Genomic DNA, 22,067 nt, shown 5'->3' with positions numbered 1-22,067 from the left:
AGGACAATTTAACCCACTTAAAATCAGCTTAACTATCTACATGCTCTGAGAAACTGGAAGAGCCCCATGGTGATCAACATTGCTGGGAACTGCCAGCAGTCAGCATTGCTGGAAGTCAGACCAATGGGTTTTCCACAGAATGCCCAGGTTTTTTTCTTTAATTTTTAGGTAAAACATTGATTGATTACTTGAGCACAAATGAAGGTTGACATTATTGTTACTACTCCTCCTCTTTCATGATTAATTATTGCTTATGTCTAGTGTGCTACTATATGTAACTTGCCACTTTACAAACATCTGGCCAAATTTTCCAAGCTGTTGTTTTCATTCGTGAGGTTCTGGTCATGTATTATTAATTTTTATCAGTTATAATGATTAATCATTATATACATGACACTGTTGCAGTACATACAGGATTAGCTATAGATGGAACCATTCATCATTATGACCCTCTACAGGCTGTTACACAGGTGCTTAAACTTGTGCAGGTTAGACTAAAGTTAGAAAGATCTCAAACACTTTCCCTCCGAATTAGCTTGCCACTTGTAAGCCACATATACAGAGAGAATTTACACCCAAAAAAAGTTCAGACTTGAACACAAAAGATAGTTTGCATTAGAATAATCAATTTCTTGTGAATGCTTCTGCTCAGTTATGAGAGTTTAAGGAAGGACTGAGCTAACTTAGTCTGTTACCAGAGTTAAGTGTTCAGCACGTTCACATAATGTGGAAGGTAATAATTTAAGTACTAATTATCAGTTGTAGGGACATCTAATGAGAAAGTCCTTGCATTACTTGCATTAAATCTAATTTTCCATAGGTGTGCTTCTGGTTGAGTGTGTACCTAGGAAAACCCTTAAGGCTCTCTAAAAGAAAGAGGAAAATCATTCCTATGACAAGCTTTGGTTTAGTGATTTATGTGAGCTTTCAGTAACACTTGGTGCTCTAATAGCTATTCCATTTGCTTGTGTCAGGCTTCATGCATAGTAGTAGCATCTCTTGCCCCTAAAAGTCTTCGTTCATTTTCAGTATTTAACATACAGAGGTTCTTTAGGTAAAAAAAAAAACAAAAAAAGGTTGGTAAAGTAGAAGTCAAGTTGAGCTGTTAAGTCCTTTCATTAAGTAAAGAATATGTATTGTAGAAGCTGTTGGCTGGGTGGGAGCTGTATTCTGAGTTCATCTTAGAATAATGAAGTTTGGAGGGAATTCCTGGAGGTCAGCTGGGCCAAACCCTGCTCTGAGCAGGGCCAGTTTTGCTGTTAGGTTATGATGCTCAAGAGAGTCTCTAGCTGAGTGTCGAATATCTCCAAGGTGGAGGTGTCATAGCACTTGTCCCAAGGCCTGACTGCTCACATGGAGAAAAATTTTCCTCTCATTGGATTTTTCCCTTGCTGCAGCTTGTGTCTGTTGCCTTCTGACATCTCAAAGGGCATCTTTTGAGAAGATTGTGCTTTTGTTCTTTGTCATCTTTGGTCTGTCCCTTTAGATAGCTGCAGGCAGTAATTAACTCTCCCCTCAGCCTTTTCTTCCTAGGACAGAACAGTCTTTTTCTGCCTGTCCTTGTACTCATATGTCCCAGCCCCTGACAGTCATGGTAGCTTTACTCTGTTGACATGTGCAGTCTTCACTGGTAGCAACACTCGAATGTATTTCCAGCTTGAGACTGCTTTTCATTTAATTTTACTGTTTCAGAATATATAAAAAAACAAACAAACTAATTCACACTTCAGAAAATAGAATATTAAATGTATAGTCTTTAAAGTATTCATCAAAAATGCTGATTCAAACTCTTAGTATTTGCATTATGTCTAGAGCAGTTGCAATAGTAGTATCAGAACCATGCGTTTGTGAAACATAAGGATGATTCTGTGTGTGATTTTTCTCCTTTTGGTTTAATGACATGCAACATAAAGAAAGAAAGGTAATAGTCCAAATCTCTGGCTACACTGAGGAAAGACTTTGATGAATTCATTACTGTGATAAAATCTGAACGTAATAAAGTAGAACTGTTTAAAGTCAAGAACATATAAATACTTTGTATGTGTATTTTTCAACAAAGAACAATGCCAGTATGATGGCTTTCCTCAAGTTAAGTACATGAGGGAGTACATGAGAGAGTTTCCTATGGTTTTGATCCTTTTCTGTTTGACAGGAAGAGAAAAAGATGGTGACTGTTGGTGCTAATGGAGGTGCAGTGCAGCTGGCATTAACCAGAGCTAGACACAACTCTAAAGTAAACATTTCAATTAATTACTGAAGTTTTTGTTAAATATAACAGTTAGGCTCATACTGCAGTGTCTGGATGCAGTACTGAACACAGGTTTGTAGCTTGGAGTAGGCAATAGTGGAATATCTTCTTGAATAGAGATAAAGGTACTAAAATTTTTTTCAGGTAGGTAAATCTCCACTCTACGGAGAAAAGAGACATGCATCTTAGAAAGAAAAATATTACCAAAGATCTTCAGACGGAAAAATACAGAGCTTCCCAACTTAGCATGATTTTTTCTTTCATTCTCCTGCTGAAGTATGTGCAGACATCTGTATATAGGAATCAGAAAACAATTTAATTACTGTTCATGCTTCAGGCAACAACACATATTCCACACGGCTGAGAGGCCTGAGGTTCAGTGGGGGCACTCACTTTGTTAAGCTTTTTGTTTATGTAAATTTCATTGATGAATGACTGCTCATTTTATGTAATTTTTGTCACAGCTTGCTTTTTTTTTTTTTTTTTTTTTAATGAGAAGGTAATAACAAAATGACAAGGAGTGCACAACAGCTTGGAAAAATGTGGCTAAAATTCTTCCCTGATGATTTCATGTTGTACTAACATCCTGCTGCTTGCAGGGAGAATATATGGGTGTGTCAGTTTTATTAAGAGAAACAGTAATGGAAAAAAGTTTACATTTGAAAGACACATTCAGATTTTTTTAACATCGTACAGTAATGGAAAGATACAATTGTATAACTTGTGTAAGGAGGTGTTACTTGGTTTGATTATCACTTCAGGGCACTCTCCCTGTCACAGTGATAAATGCATCCCAATTTCTCATATATTCCCTACTTAATCTAAGCAGGCACCCCTTTGAATTCAGCATAGGTCACTTGTGCAATTGCAGACATCTGCAGCATCCCACATGACATACTGATGTGCTTAAGCGGTGTGGCTGGAAATTTGGTGTGATGTTGTAGGAGAGGTAACTCATGCAAGGCCTGAGTTACAACAATAGGTGGCTATATTGGTAGCTGTGCAATGCCTAGTGAGCTCCGTGACATGGGAGAATAGCAGAATGGTTGTGTAGGTGTTCTGGACGTTTCTCCCATTAGACAGTAAAATCCCTTATTTGGCTCATCCACTACCTGTTCTTCTACAGACTGCAAGAGGGAGGGTGAACTGTGGGCAGCTTGGGCTGTACTTGTACTTGATTGCCTTCTAGAAGTACCTTTCTTTCTTGACTGAACATAAAACAAGATTAGTACACACCATTTATATGGCTAAATTAGGTGACTTGATTCTGAGCCATAGTTTTTAAATACATTGCCAGCTCAGAACATGAAAATCACCCTCTTCCCTTACTATTTCCAGTAAAGTCAAACGTGGATGCAGTGATGTTGACAGATGAGAGCTTTAGTCAGCTTAGCTGATGTCCCACAGAGGCATCATGTAACTACCTGGCAGAAAATGCCTTTGCTTGGCTTATATTAGACCTACTGGGGGGCTCTGCCAGCCTGGCTGTCACAGCAAAGGCTTCTCCACAGATCCCAGGCTGTGTCCTTGGAATTTTGATACCTGGCATACAACCTTGGTGGTGGCCCTCTCAGGTCCTCTTTGCCTCTTCAGTATGCCCCAGGGCAGTGACCTGTCCTGTGGTATCTATAAGCAAGTTGCTGATATGTATGTGCTAAAGCCTCACACATACTCCTAACTCACAAAGCAATCATGGTAATTTGCCAGTCAAACATCTCATAAAAGCTGTGGTGTATTCTGTACCGCTGTTTCTTACTACATCAGTTAGAAGGGTGGTTCCCAAACGCTATTGCAAAAGTACATGCCAGACAGATGGTCTGTTCAGGTAACATATTAAACTATAAAAACCAGATTGCCTCTGTGGTGCTTTCAGTGCTAACTTGAATGGTTAGAGTGTATAATGATCTGAAAGGAATAGTTTGAGTTCAGAGTGGACCCAAATGCTTGGTAACCTCTGAGTTAGAAGCTGACTTGCCATAGTTGTTTGTGCCCTACTTGAGTATTTTTTTTTCTTTTAAACTTCCCTTTTCATGTATGGAAAACTGCTTGCTGGTGACCTACCTTAAAAAGCCCCCCACAGACTCCGTAAAAGGGGAAGGGGGAAGGCAGAATGCTGGCACTGTTAAAGCAATTTGCTTCTATATGAGCATGTTTCACTTGTCAGGCAGAACTATTTTTGTTATGTGCTACATCCCTTGACAGCTAATGTTTCCTTCCGTTCTGCTACTCTTAGGGAATTGTTAGAATCAATTAGATTTAGGTTGAAATCTCCCCAGAAGATATTCCAGTTGCAAAAACCGATAGATGAATGCACAAATAAAAAGCTATGTAAATGCATGACCATTCCAGACAGAGCAAGTGTAGATTGTCTCAATATGGTGGTAGAGTGAAGATTGAAGCTGTTGCACTGCATGCTTGTTCTAGCTGGACTGCTGCTAGTGAGACTGGCATGAAGATTCCAGTATAAATATAGAACTAAAATCTCATGTCTGCTTATTCTTCTATGTAGTGTCTCTTCTTGCAGTCAAAACAGAACCCATGAACAGCAGTGAAACAACAACAACAACTGGAGATGGATCGCTTGACACTTTTACTGGGTCAGGTAAAGCCATAATAAGATCACGTATTGTTGGATGCACATTAATATAGCATTTAATAACTCTCACTAATGAACATTTCACTGCATGGAAGTAACCTTTAAAAAACTATAATAAAGTAACATTTTAATACATAATAATTTTTTTTTCATTTTTGTAATTGAAAATTATAATTTTCATGAGCTGTGATCTTAAAGGAGCTTTAATGATGCATAAAATGATTATGCAAAAATCTCATAATAACAGTGTTCTTGTACTTCAGATTTTTTCTCAGTGTTAGTCCTGTACAGTCTTAGGAAGCAAAAAAATTGATTGTATCTATAATAGCCATTCTAATTTGTAAAATTTAAAATCTTATTTCAGTGCTAATCTTTTTATTGCTATGAGCAGTTAAATACCGACCAGATTGCCAGAAGCTACTTTCTTCCCATAAAGTCTTTATCTTATTTTAAATAATCATAAGGTTCAGTTACTTCTTTAAAAAAATCAAATAAACAGCAATTTTTAAGTAGATTCCTATAAATTATTAAATGGTGATGACTTGTGAAAAAGTAGAAATAATCTGCATTCTAATCATTAAGCTGAGTCCTGCTAATAATAATATTAACAAGGAGAAGGACAAGAATAAATTTTGCATCTGAAAATACTAGTTCAGTGATGGCCCAACTGAAATGTCACTGGAGTGAGGAATTGCCACTCCACACTGATACTGTTATTACTGTGGTAGACTTAGGTAGTCATGTACTATTTAAAATATTTTGGAAATCACAATGTTTCTGTGCAATTAAAATTGAGGGTATGTTTCTGGAATTGTTTTTTAGGCATCAGTAAATGCAGATATACTCTGAAGTTGGTTATTCGTAGAAGTACTTATAACAAATTTAGTGCCTGAAGAAAAGGTCTTTTGTGACATGTAAAGCCAGAGTATACAATTTCTGATTAGAAGAACTGAAAACATTTTCGTCATTATTATACTGAAAGGACTCCCATCAGCTTTAAGTGTAACGAGTTCCAGAAAAGAATTAATAGTCTTGGCTAAAACTTTTCTTTTCTTTTGTACTGTTGTTACTCTATCCTAAAATTTTATTAGTAATAATTACAGATTATAAATTGTCCAACCATATATATGTTTTTTTTGTTGTTGGTGAAATTTTATCAGTTTCTACCACGTACTGAAGACATGTGAGTCAGATTCCATGTACAGAACAGAGCTAAAACATTTTCATAAAAGGGTACCAAAAATTGCAGCCTTCAGTTCAGGTTTAGGTAGCCGAGTAACAGCTTAATTTCCCCAGGTGCCACTCACCCATTAGCTTCCACTGACTCAAAAAATAGTGTTGAGGAGATCTCTATACAGGCCCACCTCTCAAGCATGTCAAAGTCTCTCTGGATGGCATCCCTTCTCTCCAGCGTGTTGACCACACCGCACAGCTTAGTGCTGACAAATTTGCTGAGGGCGCCCCAATCCCACTATCACCAAAAAAGATGCTGAACAGGATTGGTCCCAATACGGACCTCTGAGGAGCACCACGTGACTGGTCTTTGTATCTCTCTGCTGGTGCTGAGATGCATTTGAGAGTCTACCACATAAAAATTCTCTCCTTCATATCTCCTACCCGTTGAAACTGATTTCCATGCTCCAAGGACAGTCAAAACCCATGATATGTCCTAGAGCTGAGCAGGAGGTTGAACATGCCCTGTGGGGTTTAAGTAGCCAGCTCTGTCCCTAGTGACCAGCTTTAAGGCACAGAAAGTGATGGTCAAACAGACTGTGTGAGGTGTAGGGCAGGAGAGAGAGATTAGGCTTCACAGGTAACTTGTGATAAATCCCAATTTTGATTGAAAAATGAAGCACTAAAGCACATTGATCTCTTGGATTTAGAGTGACAGTTGCCACAGTGGCCTTGCTCAGCTCACTGGGAAAGCTCCTCTTCAGGTTTGGAGCGCACATGTTGTAGCTCACAGTCAGGGCTCCCGTTCCTTTGTCCTGCAGAGCTGCCCCTGGGAGAAACTGTGCCTCTTAACAAAGGTTAGCCAGGTGGAGAGTCGCATTGCACACCCCTCTTCCTCCTCCTTTTTCTTCAAAGAATGACAGTTGGTAATTAATATTGGCATGTTCGATTTGAATCTTTGTGGTCCTGCAGCAGCCCCCAGTTGGGGTGGGTATATACAGGATGTGGAGAGCTGGACAGCCTTGAGCTCAGCATTTTCATACTCTGTGAATTTGCTGCAGCTGCTGTACTGTGAGTGCATGCATTCTTGTGTTTATATTGCTTTCAATAGTGTATTAATTTGAGAACTGTTTATCATTTTAATGGAGCACAGAGAGACATTTGAAGTTCTCATCATCCTTTTTACTTAGTATTTATTACCCACAAAAAGGATATGAAAAACAATTTCTGAAGGCTATAAAGGCATGGTTAGGAAACACCACTGCTGTGTAACCTATGTGTGATCCCCTTGTGTGTAGACATTTTACTTTGTTATTTAAATGCGATCCTTTTAACCTAACCTCTTTGCAAAGAATTTTCCAGATGCATAACAAAAAATACAAACCTCCAGCCTGTGTTAATATACTGAACTCTACATATGCCTTCAGAACAGCTTATGGTCACTTAAATTCTCCACAGCCACCTTGGACCAGTTGAGCTAACAGAGTAACTGGCAAAAGCAGGCTGTCAGCTTCTTGTCCATTCTGTGAATCAGCATTAGTGGGGACTAGAATATGCCCTCGGTGCCATAATGAGACTTAAGAAATCAAGGGTCTTAAACCTGCCCTGAAGAGCATTCCCTTGGTAAATTCAGTTCGTGAAGTATTAGAAATATTGGAGTTTTTTGGAGAAGGAACAGCTTTGACTTTGCTTTCAATATAAGCAACATAAACCAGTGTTTAGCCCCATTCGTATAAATGGCAATATAAAGTGGCACAGTTACAAAAACTGTCTGCCTCCACCATTTCCTCCATCTCCAATGGTCCTCTGAAATAGATGCTGTCTGACAGTGAAAGTTGTTTAAGTCTGATAACTCTTAGATTTAACAATCTGATCTGGGAGATACAGGGTCCGCTCAGTCATCATGTTCTCTTATGGTAGGTCCAACATCCTGTGTTTCTCAAACATCTCACAGCCTAAAATCTAGCACACAGATTGATGGGACAAGCTACCAGAGAAAGTGAAAGGAACAAAAGTTTTAGTTAGAAAAGTACAGTTTACTTTGGAAGCATTTACATATTTTTCTCTCCCTTCCCTACAACTGGTAGTATCATCAGGGAAAATGAAAGAAAAAAGGGAAATTCAAAACCAGACAACTATTTTATTTTCTTGTCTGAATTTATAAAATAAGGTATATGCAGAAAGAATAAGAAAGCAAGCAGGGCAGTTTTTGCTGAAAAAAAACACTAGGTTTTGATAACTGAAGTGATTTAAATGAACAGAATTTATTTTTTGTAGTTTACATCAGGTGTGGTGGAAAGGTAAATGTGCTTTAACCAAACTGATTAATCAAGTGGGCTGTCACCCAGCAAATGATCAGGCAAAAAATGGAACAGTTTGGGCAAAAAGGAACCGATAAGCCAGTAATGCATCACAAAAGTTCCTTGCCCTGAGAATCACCAAGGTCACTCTGCTAGCTATTGCTTGTCTTTAGAAAGGTCATAGGTATACAACAGGGAAGACTAATTATTCTTCAAGCCTTAAATATCTAAGAGCACCCTTTAGAGTTCTATGGACTGATTATGTTGCTAGATACAGCTACAGGTTTGTCTAAGTCTGGGAGCAGGCATATTTGAGAATGCCTTCTGAGAAAGGCATTCTCAAAAAAAAAAAAAAAAAAAAAGAAAAAGAATAATCACACAAAATTCAGGATATTTCCAGCACAGAGAAACTCTCCACATCTTTTTAATCAGCAACCCTTTCATTAAATCTGGTGGCACGTGTTCCAAAAATTATTACCTAATTCTTATATATTTTCAAGCCATGCTCAGCTACACATTTTAAAAAGGTATTTTTTTCTTCTACTGTATTTTCCTTTTAAGTCCTACGTGATCTAAATGCATTTAAACTAGCTTTAAAAATATGAAGTTCTGCATATGTTCAAAGCAATAGATCTCAAAGACGTTAATTAGGCCTGGAGGTAGAAATATATCATGTTTCATAAAATAGTTAGGAACCTAAACCTATTTGTCACTTATATAATTCTGAAAGTTCATTTCTACTACCATTATGAACAACTCAGGAAGAGGGTACACTTTGAAGTACAAGTATGATTGATTAGACTAAAGAAATTCCAGTGCTTCGTTGTGTACTACTTTAATCTTTTGAAAAGTGAATGAACAGCAGATGGCCTAATAGCGACACTCTCTATGTTTTCCCAGTATGGATTTGCTCTGAAGGGATTGGTTCAACACTTCAGAGTACATATATTTGGAGTACATCTGTCTTAGTCAAGACAGATGGCTAAAGGAAACTTCCAAACACTTGGAACTAATCCAGCGTGAGCACCGCTTCTGAATGAAATTTTACTGGGAGATGACTATTGTTCTCTTAGCTTTCTTGGAAGAATGCAGCTGTGAATAGTATAGACACACGATTTTGATGGCTACTGAACAGTACTGTTTCATGGTTACTTTTGAAATAAAATTATTATTAGTGGACATGTTCTAATTGCCTGTTGATAATGAATGCTATTCGTTTTATAGTAGTCATTCATTTTCTGGTATCTTCCATCACCCAAGCTGACTAAAATTAACCACATCCATATAAAACTTATTTTTCCTATCCAGTATTAAAATCCAGCTTGTTAATGTGACACTTTAAAAGTATATATATGTTATCTCAATCCTGTGCAATACCATATGTTAAATCACAAGATTCTTTTTTAACTACCAGTTTTAATAAAACCTTGCAAATTTGAAAGACCTGTGGTGTGTGCATAGCAGATGATGCATGAAATGTGTGCCTCTGCAGTATATTCAGAAACATATCAAGTCAAGCTGAAAAAGCACAACACACCCATCCCAGCTAAAGAGTTCTGTACAGCAATGAATGGTTTGGTGGGGTTTTAATTTTTGTGTTAAGATGTTGTAGTTCAGGTAACATCTACTCTATTGAAAAGTTGTCCATTTCAATAAGCTTCTCTGCTAATGTTGCCGCATTGATATGCAGACTGGCTGTATTGGTCTCATGATGTTTCTAACTGCTGTACTCTTGTTTTCTGTTTTGCAGTAATAACAAGTAGTGGCTACAGCCCAAGATCAGCGCACCAATACTCTCCACAGATATATCCCTCCAAGTTAGTGTCTGCACCTCTTCTAGTCTTTTATAGGAAATTGGCTGTAGGCAGTTCTGTGGTTTGTTGCAAACAAGTGCTCCTCAGCAGAAGAAACAGAGAAAAAGGAAAATACTTAAGCCTCAGTACTGACTTCAGTACTAGCTCCTCTCCAAAGTTTTTTCCCTCACGTGGGTACAGAGTGAGACCCTGCTGTATGCAGTGTTGCTGCATAAGAAATACCCTTGGATAACTGCACACACAGAAGGAAAAAATCAGAGTATTATGTTTTCAGACATCAGCACCTTTACAGTGTTGGCAATGTATTACAGACTTATTTTGAAGAAGACAGTGTATGTGTAGAAATCACAATTGCATGTGCAAGATGCATACTGAGGGGTGACCCTCTCACAGACCCTCCCAGTGCCACTGCTGCCAAAGGCTTCCAAACATTCCACAGTCATGAACCATGATTTCCTCCTCCTTCTCTAATATCATAAGCAAATCAAAAAGCAAATAAATTGGATTAGTTTTTAATCTTTTTTTCTTTTTCTTTTTTTCTTTTTCATTTTTAAGCCAATGGGTGTTGTTAGGACTAGAAAATTTATTTCACTTTTTTGAGGAAACCAGAGTCTTGGGCAATCACATGAATCCATTAGGAAAAAGCACTGAAGATCTTATATGAAACTGCTGCAGTTGGCAGTTTATTAGTTTGCTTGTCCTACAGTCAGTGTTGTGCACAAGGGTCCTCGATTTCAGTGTGCCATCTATTTGTTTCTATGTATGTGATACAGCTACCTGTGTGATTTTGATACAGAGAAAATATCAAAAATGTTGCCAGTTGGGCTTTTTCAAGTTTCTTTAAGCAAGTTTGCATTCATATCATGGTAGCCAATATTTATTGATACAGAAAGTAGGTGCCTGAGCTAAGAACAGCCCTCATTCCTCTTAAAACAGGTTTTGGCAAACTATGAGATACTTTGGTCCAAATACATTACAAAGTTTAATAGAATTTTTAATCTACTGTTCTAATTTATTGGCATCTAAATTAATGAGTAATCCTTTTCTGGTAATAACTGCTGCCAACTGTACTGAGCTAATTAGAACGAAAAAACAATAAAAAAAATTTAGAATCAAATTCAGTCATGGCTTTTAATAACCAGGTTTCAGTTTAGCGTAATTCTGCAGAATGTGTTTATTCAACTCTTGGTCCATAGAGTCTTTATTTAACTTACAAAACAATCCAAGACAAATGTTTCTCTGTATGTTTTTGCAACTCTGCAGGGCAAATTTTTTTTTTATTTTATTCAATCTCTCTATAAAACCCCAGTATTCATAAATAAAAGACCATTTTTGTTTCCATTTTCTTTCTCTACACCATATTTTCCAAACTTTTAAAGCCCATCTGGTTACCAGAGTGTTGCCAGCAATATTTTTCATACCACTCTCAATGGGCACGATCCATCTTCTATTGAAGCCATAGGCTAGATGTCTGTTGAAACAGACCTGGACACAGAGGACACAATGTAGTAGCTTTAATGTTCACCTCTGTATTTCCTTTATTCTTCCAGTCCACGTTTCCCTCTTCTGGATTATGAAAGCGTGGGGGCTTTCCTGATTTAGGCGTGCTGATCTTGGCTGAAAGGGGTCAGATACATAAAAAGCCGTACACAGCAGTGGCACAGTCTACCTAGAGCTGAGCACCTAGAGAATTAAGTTGTAGTGATGGGACAGCATAAACTGCTTACCGTGCCCTGGGGAATGTGATCTGGAATGGTTTTCAGATTATTTCAGTGGGGGATGGAATAAATCCCAGAAGAGGAACAGTTGGCAGAATAATGAACTGCCTTTGGACATCTTTAAACTTTTTTCTTTACTTTATTGCTTGAATCAACATACAGAGTATTTGTTGCCACAGTAATGCTATTTTTCCTGATATTTAGGCCCTATCCACACATTCTTTCTACACCAGCAGCTCAAACAATGTCTGCCTATGCTGGACAAACCCAGTATTCAGGAATGCAGCAGCCAGCGGTCTATACAGCGTACTCACAGACAGGACAGCCGTACAGCTTACCCACTTACGGTATTTGACCTCTTATTACTTCACTTTATATAGAAGTAAGAGCAATGCCAACATGAATGGTTTTTGCTTTCTTTTTTATTTTATTTTCCCAACCATAACAAAAGATTTGAAAGAATCAGTTGAAAATTAATTTCTTATACAGATTTGGGTGTAATGTTGCCAGGCATCAAGACGGAAAGCGGGCTCTCGCAGACCCAATCACCACTGCAGAGCGGGTGCCTCAGTTACAGCCCAGGGTTTTCCACCCCACAGCCAGGCCAAACACCCTACTCTTACCAGATGCCAGGTGAGTAGCCACCACTGTCAGGGCTCATCCCATCCTGCTGCTGCGAACGGCTCTCTCTTTCCTCATATTTACGATATATTTTCCATTCATTTTTGTGAGCTCCAGCAAGTATGCTTATCGTTGGCAGCTACTTTTACCTCTAAAATTTAAAGCCAAGTATTTTTTTCCAGTACTAATAAGCATATGTGTATTCATTTTGGTCATCTGTTAATTTAGATCTGACCATGCAATGCAGTCCCTGCTTGCATCTTCATTATTTTAGGGGGTGAAATCCCATGTCAGGACTAGAAGCATTTGCTGTACTGAATAGCGTACACAAGTCACTTTTCCTTGTTTCCATGTTTCTGAGTATGCTCTTATTTGATACTTGTTTCGCTTTGGATTAGCATAATTTTTTAGAATTTCTCCTTAATTCAGATTTATTATTTCATTTATTATTCAATTATTGATTCATTTATTACCCTTTGATCATTGATAACCTATTTGGATCATTTTTAAGCTTCTTATACAATGGTTGATCTTTTAAATATTACAAATTGAATTATGACTCATCTGACTTATGTTGGAAACAAGGACATGCCTCATTACAGATTGATTAAAAACACATGGATCATTACAATATTCTTTTAAAAGTTTTTTTGTTTCATAAATGGACATACACTGAAGTGCTAGACCTTAGAAATTAAGGCAATATTCAAGGAGACATGAGACACTGCAATAAATTGAAAAATGCTTTCTTGATTGGTTTAATGACTCACTGCCAATACCTTCCCTGCATGATGTGAAGAGGAATGTATGTCTGTATGCATGGAAGTAGTATTTAATTTCTGTTACAGTTTCATTAAAATATTTTAGCATTTAAATGCAAGTTGTTTGTTCTTCTGATTTGCCTTTATCTTAACATGGAATATTGTGTTAGAATTTTATTTTGATTCACAAGCAAGTTCTTACAGTTAATTGTATTTTTTAGGTTCTAGTTTTACACCATCATCCACTATTTATGCAAACAATTCTGTTTCAAATTCTACAAACTTCAGTAGTTCACAACAGGTATGAATATTACCATTGTGGTTTGTTGATTACAACAGGATTTATATAATTCATATGATAGCATGTTATTTTAATTTTGTTATGTTATGTTGAACTAGACTCACTGTGGTACAGTGCTGTTTTCTACGAGTGATCACAATGGAAGCCTACTTGCATCTTTTGCCACTTAAATACTCAGCAGCCTCCCTGTAGTCTTTTGGTCAATATCCTTAAATTAAAAAATCTTCAATATCTTTAAGTTTAAAAAAAAACCAAACAAAATCTAAACTAACCCCCAAAAACTCTTGCAAAAGTCATATGATTGCACACTTAGAAATACTTAATGGAAAAAATCACTCCTTACTATAACTAATTAAGAACTCTGCTTCATTTGCTATTTCAGGATTATCCATCATACACAGCTTTTGGCCAAAATCAATATGCACAGTATTACTCAGCATCAACATATGGTGCATATATGACCTCAAACAACACGGCTGATGGCACTTCTTCATCATCATCAACCTACCAGTTACAGGACTCTCTCTCTGGCCTGACTAGTCAACCAGGTACAGATCTACATTCAGGTGAAAACAATTTTTGTATTTTATTCTGTGCTTTTAAAAAGACAAGATATTCATGTCCATCTTGTTTGAATGCCAGCCAAAATAAGTTGTCTGTTTGTTTGTTTAGTTAGGAAACTTGTCTAGTTTGTTTGTTAGTTAAAAAAACCCTTTTGCAGACTGAGATGGTTGTGGAAGGAGTAGGCCTGAAGAAAGTTACAACAGGCTGGTAAGGATCTGTTAGTACCAAAAACAACTGTATGGCAACAAACATTTAGCAAATTTTGAAAGAAAAATTCATCAAGCTCTTCTATTACTGAAAGTAATTATACATTCCTGTATCCACCTGCATGTTCTGAAGTATTGCTGTAAAGAATTTAAAACAAGATACTTTTTTTTATTTAATTATGTCCCAGTCGTGCTATCAACAATACCTGGGCTTTATTCACATGTATATAAGCCATGCTTGGTAATTCACTAATTTAGGTAACTAAAGCTAGAGTAATCGGTTACTACCGTGAGTCACTTTAAAAAAAAGAGGGAGTAATTGAAGTTGAAAGAAACCAGGTTGTCAGAAGACATCGGGAGAATCAAATTTGCCTGCCCAACTGTGCCCCCTTGTGCACATGCACTACAACACAGTGTGTTACACAGTGTTCCGAAGGCTCCACTGCTGGGTAGTGGCAGCATTTCTTTTTTTCTTATTATTGATATAACCCAGTTCACGTTCATTTACCTGCTCCATTTTCTGTGTTCTGCAAACATAAATGTTAATGTGGATTTCTTAATTTTATTTTTTTTTTTTTGTTTCATGATGGAATTCTGAGTTGCTGAACATCTCACCAGTTTTTCTGTTTAATATGAATGGGAGTAAAGGAAAGGGAAAGTAGAATTATACATTTTAAATTATGCATAGTATCGTGCAGAGCTATGAAGATCTTGTTAGGCTAGTTTAGGAATTCACAGCAACAGTCAAATGAGTGTGGTATCCTTACTGGGTGAACAGAGCCTGTATTTTTCATGCTTATTTTCCCATATTGTTTCAAATATAGAGGAAGTTCTTAAAGATCTAGCTCAATATTATGTCCCATAGTCAGAACTTAAGTAGCCTACTAAGGCTGTGCGTAGCATCGATAGAAGAGGTTATCAATTGCCAGCTGCCTGGCTCAGTGCTTTTAGAGCAGTCTCTTGCAGGGACACAGACTCTGCTAGTGCAGCATAGTTACTTGTCTGCCTTTCCCACAGACTGTGAGCTTTTCTAAAAAACTTAAAAAAATGGGCTTTGGATTAGGCTCTGAATAGATGGGGAATATGTGCTTTAATTACAAAATTGACTCATGACATAAATCTTCCTAATTATCATCCAGATAACTGTACCATCTCACTGAGAAGCGGAGTAGAAAAACTTACGTATTGTAATAACGAATTTGTACAAAGGAAGGGTAATACTGTGTAGAAAAGTATAAGCAAGGCCTCGTCTTTCATATACGCTGTTCATAGTCACTAAAAACATTGGAATTTTAGTTGTGTGAGTTGAAATCTTTCCTGTCAACTGTTTTCCTCAGGTTGATATTTAAAGTGTGTGTGTGTTTGTGCATGTGTGTGTACACCCATGTCCATGTTTGCGGTATGGTGTGGAATGGTTATAGGGGATACACATTCCCTTGTTTCTTGATGGAAGTGTAAAACATTATTCAGTAGTCTCAGAATGCAAACTGAGGAAGAAAATGCCAAGAGGTAACTTGAAATCCAGTGAAATTTCAACAGTTGCAGAACATCTGCAACAGACAAAGATTGTATGCAAAGTATTTTTAAAAGAGGGTGAAGTACTCACAAGTGATGTTTTGATAACTGTGCATGTCCTATGCACTTTTCCTTGCTCTTTTGTTATTCCTCCATATTCTTATTTGAGAAAATCAGGAAATTATATTGTCTCTCCCTTGTGTATCTGTGTTTCCTAGAAATGCTGTATAAATTTATCATGTATTACAAAACTCCCTTAGTACTGAATAGCATTGGCAAAGAAAAGGAATCTTGCTTAGTTAGAACAGGTTGAAAATTTGCTGAAGGCTTCACATCAGTGAAACAGAAAGGATTTTTCGTGTTTGTGGATTGCTTAAGCACATGAACTCTTTCCCTGTTAAGTAGGTTGTGCCTCTGAGCTTACTAATCTGCCCACACACTCCTTATTTCTGTGAAGTGTTGCACTGATCATGCGACCCTCTGCTAAGTGAAACACCCACTTTGTGAATATATGACATGCCTGCACCCTTCCGTGTCACTGTAAAAATAAATCTCCAACCATGGGGTGCAGTGTCTTGGAGATCACTTCAGATACAGTAGATAATAACTGCAGAGTTTCAGCACTTGCTGTTTTCCCTTGCTGTCTAACAGGTCTTTATTGCTTTATCCTTGAGACTTTTTCCAACTAAAATCTAAGATTAAACACAGCAAGGCACTTTTTTTGCCATCTCTGCTAGCTGTTCAGATAACTAATTAAAGCCTGTAGTATTTTCCACACATACAGGGTTTCTTGTTTTCCTAATAAAGCCTCATAAGCTCAAGAGTTAATATCAGTTACAAATTTATTTCTTGACCAAGTAAAAAAAAATGAGATGAAAATTGAAATAGACTTTACCTTCCTCTTACTCATAGCAAGCAATAATTCATTACAAGCCAGGAAAAAAATGCTTGTACTGTTTAAGCTGTCTTCCGGCTGCTCTGTCTGATAAGGTTATGTAACAAAAGTCAATGCATAAGGAGTGTATGAAGGGGCTCAGAAGTTCATCCATCCCACAACCTTCTTAGCCTTGCCACAGCTTGTATTGTGCCTGTCTTATATTAAGATTTTTGAAAATGCACTTATTACCGAAGAGTATTTGTGAGACAAATAGGTATCTCCAAGGGCAGTTCATCACAAATTGAATGTCAGATGAATCCTGAGATGAGGTCTCAGGAGATGAGTACATTTGATGAGTACATGATTACATTTAACCTAGGGCAGACAAAATTCTAGAGGAGGAAAGAGGCCTCAGTAAAAGCTTCATATTTAGGCACCTCACTTTTGTATGTCCAGAGTTAGGCAAGGTGAATCACTCATGGGTTATTAGCTTCAATTTGGTTACTGGGATGCAGGAGAGTTTGGTCTCTCTTAATTTGGTACCCACAATGAAGTCACACTCTGCAGCTTCTCCAGGAGATATTCTTCTATATGCAGACTTTGCCCACACCTCTTTTCTCCTGTACAACTGCGTTGTAACAGGGAGGAGGGGATGTTCACATGAATCTAGAGGTGAGAAACAACCTTCTTTATATGAAAGACCACCTAGATTTGTAGTGGTGGTGGTGTAACTCCTTGCCCTCTAGCTGGAGCTAGGTGTAGGGTCTCCATGGCATGGAAGGCTTCATGCTAGACCTGAACTAGTGTACAAATATCTGTGATAAAGTGGTTATTCCATGTTCTGGTTTTAACATTTTCCTCTTGCTCAGTTGGATCTCTGATGCTGCTGATAGTTCCAGTGGGAGGAGGCTATGAAGGATATTTATTAGGCAAGTGTTGAATACTGAAAAAGCTAAAAAATTTCAAACAGCGCAATAAAAATTTCTAATATGAGCTGCAGAAAGAGCTCTTCATGAGGGTAATGTTTTCAGTACTCTGGTACTAGAATGTCTCGTATTCTTTAATGTTACATGGTTGGATTTTTAATGCATTTTCCTTTTATCAGCATTGACCTTATTTATAAAGCAAACAGAGGTTAAGAAAATGCAGTTGCTCCTTTAGCCTGCTGTTGGTAAAAAGCAAATCAAGCAATTAAACCTACACTTGCTCAAAAAAACATGCACTACTGAATTCTGCAGTTCTAAAATAGGTGCATACCTTGCATTCAAGTAAGAGACAGCTGCTCATTCTGATTTAGAGATTAGTGTAATGAAATAAAGTTGGCTTTAAATATCTAGAACTTACAAGGTATGGTGATTAGTTACAGTACTGATTAATAGATAATTATGCAATCATGTACAGCACTGACCCAAGCAGAAGCCCTAGGCAACTGGTAATGGCTAATGCTAAATGAAAATTTACTACTTGGATACTTTCAGAGAAGATTGAGAATAGGGCTTTTTTTATATATATTTTATTTTTGGTAGATTAGAGTAAACACAGTCATTGAGAACAGATGTTTTAATACATTACTGTAGAAATGAGCTTTGATTTTGTTGTAAAATGTTGAAATGTTATAAATATGAAGACCTTTGTGGTAAGAATGTAAACATTCATCTTATTTAATTTTTGCCTTTTCATTTCTGGGGTTTTGGTTTGGGACATTTTTTCCACTCTGTCAGAAAAATTTAGGAAATTACATTTTCATACAGAACTCTCGCACACTCAGACCTTCTTTTGAAACCAGTGTAACCTTGTACTGCACAAGGACTCTAGTTATTAATCATCTTTTTGTACATTAGTTCATTTACTGAAGTATATTTTACTGTTCATGTTATGGGGAAGGAGCTAAGTTAATGTGACCTTATTGATTGCTCCACTGCCTGCAGTGTCCTTACTGACATCAGCACTGTGCTGGGAATAGAAATGATTAGTCAACAAGAACTCTGCTCTCTCTCTGCTTTACGGACAAGAGAAAATATGAGAGGAACATTCTTCATTAGATATTATTGCGACTTAATTTTCCCATCAATAAGGGTTTCAATAAGAGCTTCAACTGGAAGAGAAACTACAATTGAATGCATATGATCCTTATCTAGTTCAGAGCAGACCTATCTGAAATGGTATCTGGAATAAATTCTCAAACTATGGGTTTGAAAAACTCTTCTTAGCTGCTGCCCGAAAGTGTGGCTCTGTTCTGCTTGAGCAGAGAAGCACATTCGGTTTGCAACATAGAAGTAGCCATCACCTGGTTTGGGAAAAAAGTCATACTATCTTCTTCCAGGCCATAGCAGAACTAATACTTTCCCAGGAAGTGAGCAAGACAGTTTTGATTTCCTCCTGCTTCGTGGAGGATTCATCACCTTCCACTCAGAGATATAGGGATGTGGATTCTGGGCCATGAAAATACATCTTTATACTTCATATATATTAATCATTCAGTCAAATAAACAAGGGTACCCTGGAGACGGCAGTGCAGTCTAGCTATGTCCTTCTCCAGGTAAATGTCCTAACCAATACACTCAGGAACTAGCTTTCTTTTTATTCTCCCCTTTCCTTGAATCTTGAATTCTTTCCTCACAATGTCTAGAGCTCCCATTCAGGAATGTGACATTACAGTCTTAAATTTTATTCTTCCAAGAAATACAGCAGTATTTTTCCAGTCAAGATATATAAATATATCTCCTGGTGTATTTATTTTAATAATCTTCTGTATGTGGATCACTGTGAGGTATAAATAAATGATGGAATAGATTAAGAATTTAACTATTGTGTTACATTGCGCGCAGAATTTTAACTGAGACTGCAGTCTATTTTCTCTTCTTAGAGCCTGCTAGACCAGAATTGTTTTTTATTGTGTTGTTGAGGGAGAACGAGGTGAATGACTCAGGGAGGATCACAGAAACATTCAATGCTGGAAGGGACCTCTGTGGGTCTTTTGATCTAACCTGCTCATGGACAAGCCAACTTAGATCATGTTGCTCAGGGCTGTGTTCAGTGGAGTTTTGAGTATCTCCAAGGATGGAGAATGCACAGCATCTCTGGGCATCTGTCCCAGGGCCTGACCACTCTTACAGTGAGGGAGTTTTTGTCTTGGGTCTAACAGGAATATCCCTTGCTGTGATTTCTGTCTGTTGCATCTTCTATCCTTTTCTCTGCATACCTTTCTGAAGAGTCACTCAGCCTTTCTTCCTGCATGCTCAGCCTCTTACCTAAGAGTCACTGAAGAGTCACTCAGCCTTTCTTCCTGCATGCTCAGCCTCTTACCTGCCCTCACCTGAACTAACTCCAGTTTGTCAATATCTTCCTTCTACTTGGAGACCCAAAACTACATATTTCTCCAGATGTGGTCTTGCAAGTTCAGAACAGAGCAGAAAAAACCTCCTCTTTGATCTGCTGGACGCTTAGTGACATTCTTTAGTAAAAATAAAAAATGTTCAGATTCCAGTTCAAAATCAAATGCATTATAGATGATTCTTGGGAAGTGTTTGTACCAAGTGTTAATTTATTCTGTAGATGTGCCATCATGAACACTTTTAACAAATATTACCAAAGTGGCCCACAATTACATGCAGCACAAGGACTCCCTTGAATCAAACTCTGTAGTAGATGTCAGATCAAGCTGTAGCCTTTCCTTCTTTAATGGAGAAAAATCAAATCATTAATAGGATCAGTGATGAAGGAAGATTTATGTCATGTAGCATTTGGGAACCTAGCCAAACTGCATTTATGTCTAGCAGTTTTAAAGGAACACTGAAGGTACTGTGTTGTGAATAAAAGGTTATTTTCCATTTACTGAGTTGTGACATAAAAGTAATTTGTAAAGACAAGTTCCATGTCATCCTTCAGGAGATACCTTCTTCATTTTATCTGACTTACATAGCTACTGGTTCTGATCACCTCTAAAGCACACTGTTACCAGGAAAGGCAAAGTAGATTAAATAGGTAAGTCAGGGATTGGCCCAAGTGTTAAGAGCAGCTGTGCCATTCCAGATCAAAGGTCCTTTCAGCACATCATTTCTCTGGCAGCAGACAATAGCTAATGCTTAGAGAAAGATGATCAGTCATACTTGTATGACTTCACCCTCTTTCTGGTAGCAACTGGAATATGCATTTAATATTATGACTTTTCTCTGACAATTTATGGGCAGAGGTAAGGGCTAAAAAAAAAAGTGAGCTCTACTTAAGAGCAGGTGAAATGGGAGGAGGAGATGAAGCAGGAAGCTGAAGGGCTGTTCTAGTGTGTGGAATAGTGCCAAAGGGTGTTCTGGTAAAAGTAACACAGGTCTTGGAAAAAGTATAGCTGAACTCCAAACATGGGAAATGAACTACTTCAAAAGGCATTTTATGTTTTGAGAAGTCATTAGTGTAATTTCTAAAATATATCTACTTTGGAAACATCAGTATTTTGCATGGGCTTATGTGTATTTGTATATAGATCTGCACATGCATATGTGTCATTTTAAACTTTCTCATATTCTGCTACAGTTTACAGTGTTTCCTAGGTAAAGAGAAAAGTGTATGTGGCATCTGCAGATTCCATCTACATAAGACAAACCGCATTATTACTCATTTTATACAACTCTTTTTGGTGCATCTTGTGGTTGAGTTTGCATATAGACATGTCTGGCTTTGAGAAAAAAGGTTTAGTATTTAAAACGCAGCACTAATTTTGCCATGAATGGTTGACTTCACAGGGGAGTTTGACACAGTGCAGAGCCCTTCCACGCCAATCAAAGATCTTGATGAGAGAACATGTAGAAGTTCTGGGTCAAAGTCTCGGGGTAGAGGGCGGAAGAATAATCCATCACCCCCTCCGGACAGTGACTTGGAGGTATGCCTACAGTAATTGATGAATGGTAATGTGGAGGTTTCTTCTGATGAAAAGTAAATTCTGAAAACTACAGCTGTGGAAATAGCTTAAAGCATTTTAGAAAACATCATGGACTTAGTCTCTCTAACTGACTATGACAGATATTAGTTGCTGGTTTAACATACATGTATAGTGAGACATTACTGTTCTGTATGACAAATTTATGCAGAAAAGCAAATGTGATTCAGCCTTCCACTTTTTAGCTCTAAGATTGTTTGTCTTTCATTTTCTCATGAAGTAGAACCACAAAATTTTGAGACTTCTGTATGCAAAGTTGTCACATTTTCATTTTTTTTAAAAAAGGAAATCTCTCGTATATCGCTCAGCTTAATTACATGTGTTTATGAATGCAGCACAAATGTGCAGGAACATCTGGCCATAGCCTTTCAAATACTTAGGTACAAGTTTGTCCTTGTGCTTTCAAGTAATGTCAGTAAATTTCAGTGAGGCACCTTACATCA

The 22,067-nt window shown here is 37.5% G+C and overlaps 1 protein-coding gene across 16 annotated transcripts in view; it reads left to right on the top strand.

Annotated features, from left to right (window-relative positions):
* EYA4 (EYA transcriptional coactivator and phosphatase 4) overlaps window positions 1-22,067 on the top strand; it is a 150,699-nt gene that overhangs the window by 100,582 nt on the left and 28,050 nt on the right. For 8 of the 16 annotated variants that reach the window (XR_009747108.1, XR_009747109.1, XM_061474837.1 and 5 more), the window contains 7 exons: window positions 4,758-4,850; window positions 10,068-10,134; window positions 12,054-12,196; window positions 12,339-12,482; window positions 13,453-13,532; window positions 13,915-14,098; window positions 21,431-21,567. Coding sequence is in view for 14 of the 16 variants with exons in the window: in XM_061474837.1 (XP_061330821.1) it covers window positions 4,758-4,850; window positions 10,068-10,134; window positions 12,054-12,196; window positions 12,339-12,482; window positions 13,453-13,532; window positions 13,915-14,098; window positions 21,431-21,567 (848 nt within the window). In the remaining 2 variants the exon portion in view is untranslated. The remainder of the gene's footprint in view (window positions 1-4,757; window positions 4,851-10,067; window positions 10,135-12,053; window positions 12,197-12,338; window positions 12,483-13,452; window positions 13,533-13,914; window positions 14,099-21,430; window positions 21,568-22,067) is intronic. The other 8 variants (XM_061474843.1, XM_061474840.1, XM_061474848.1 and 5 more) reach the window with 4 other exon arrangements.

The sequence above is a fragment of the Pezoporus flaviventris genome, unplaced genomic scaffold (assembly GCF_033815535.1).
Source record: "Pezoporus flaviventris isolate CSIRO_AGI_PZ_B2104156 unplaced genomic scaffold, CSIRO_AGI_Pfla_v1 ptg000081l, whole genome shotgun sequence".
Classification (NCBI taxonomy): domain Eukaryota; kingdom Metazoa; phylum Chordata; class Aves; order Psittaciformes; family Psittacidae; genus Pezoporus; species Pezoporus flaviventris.
This window is presented reverse-complemented; position numbering and strand designations above follow the sequence as displayed.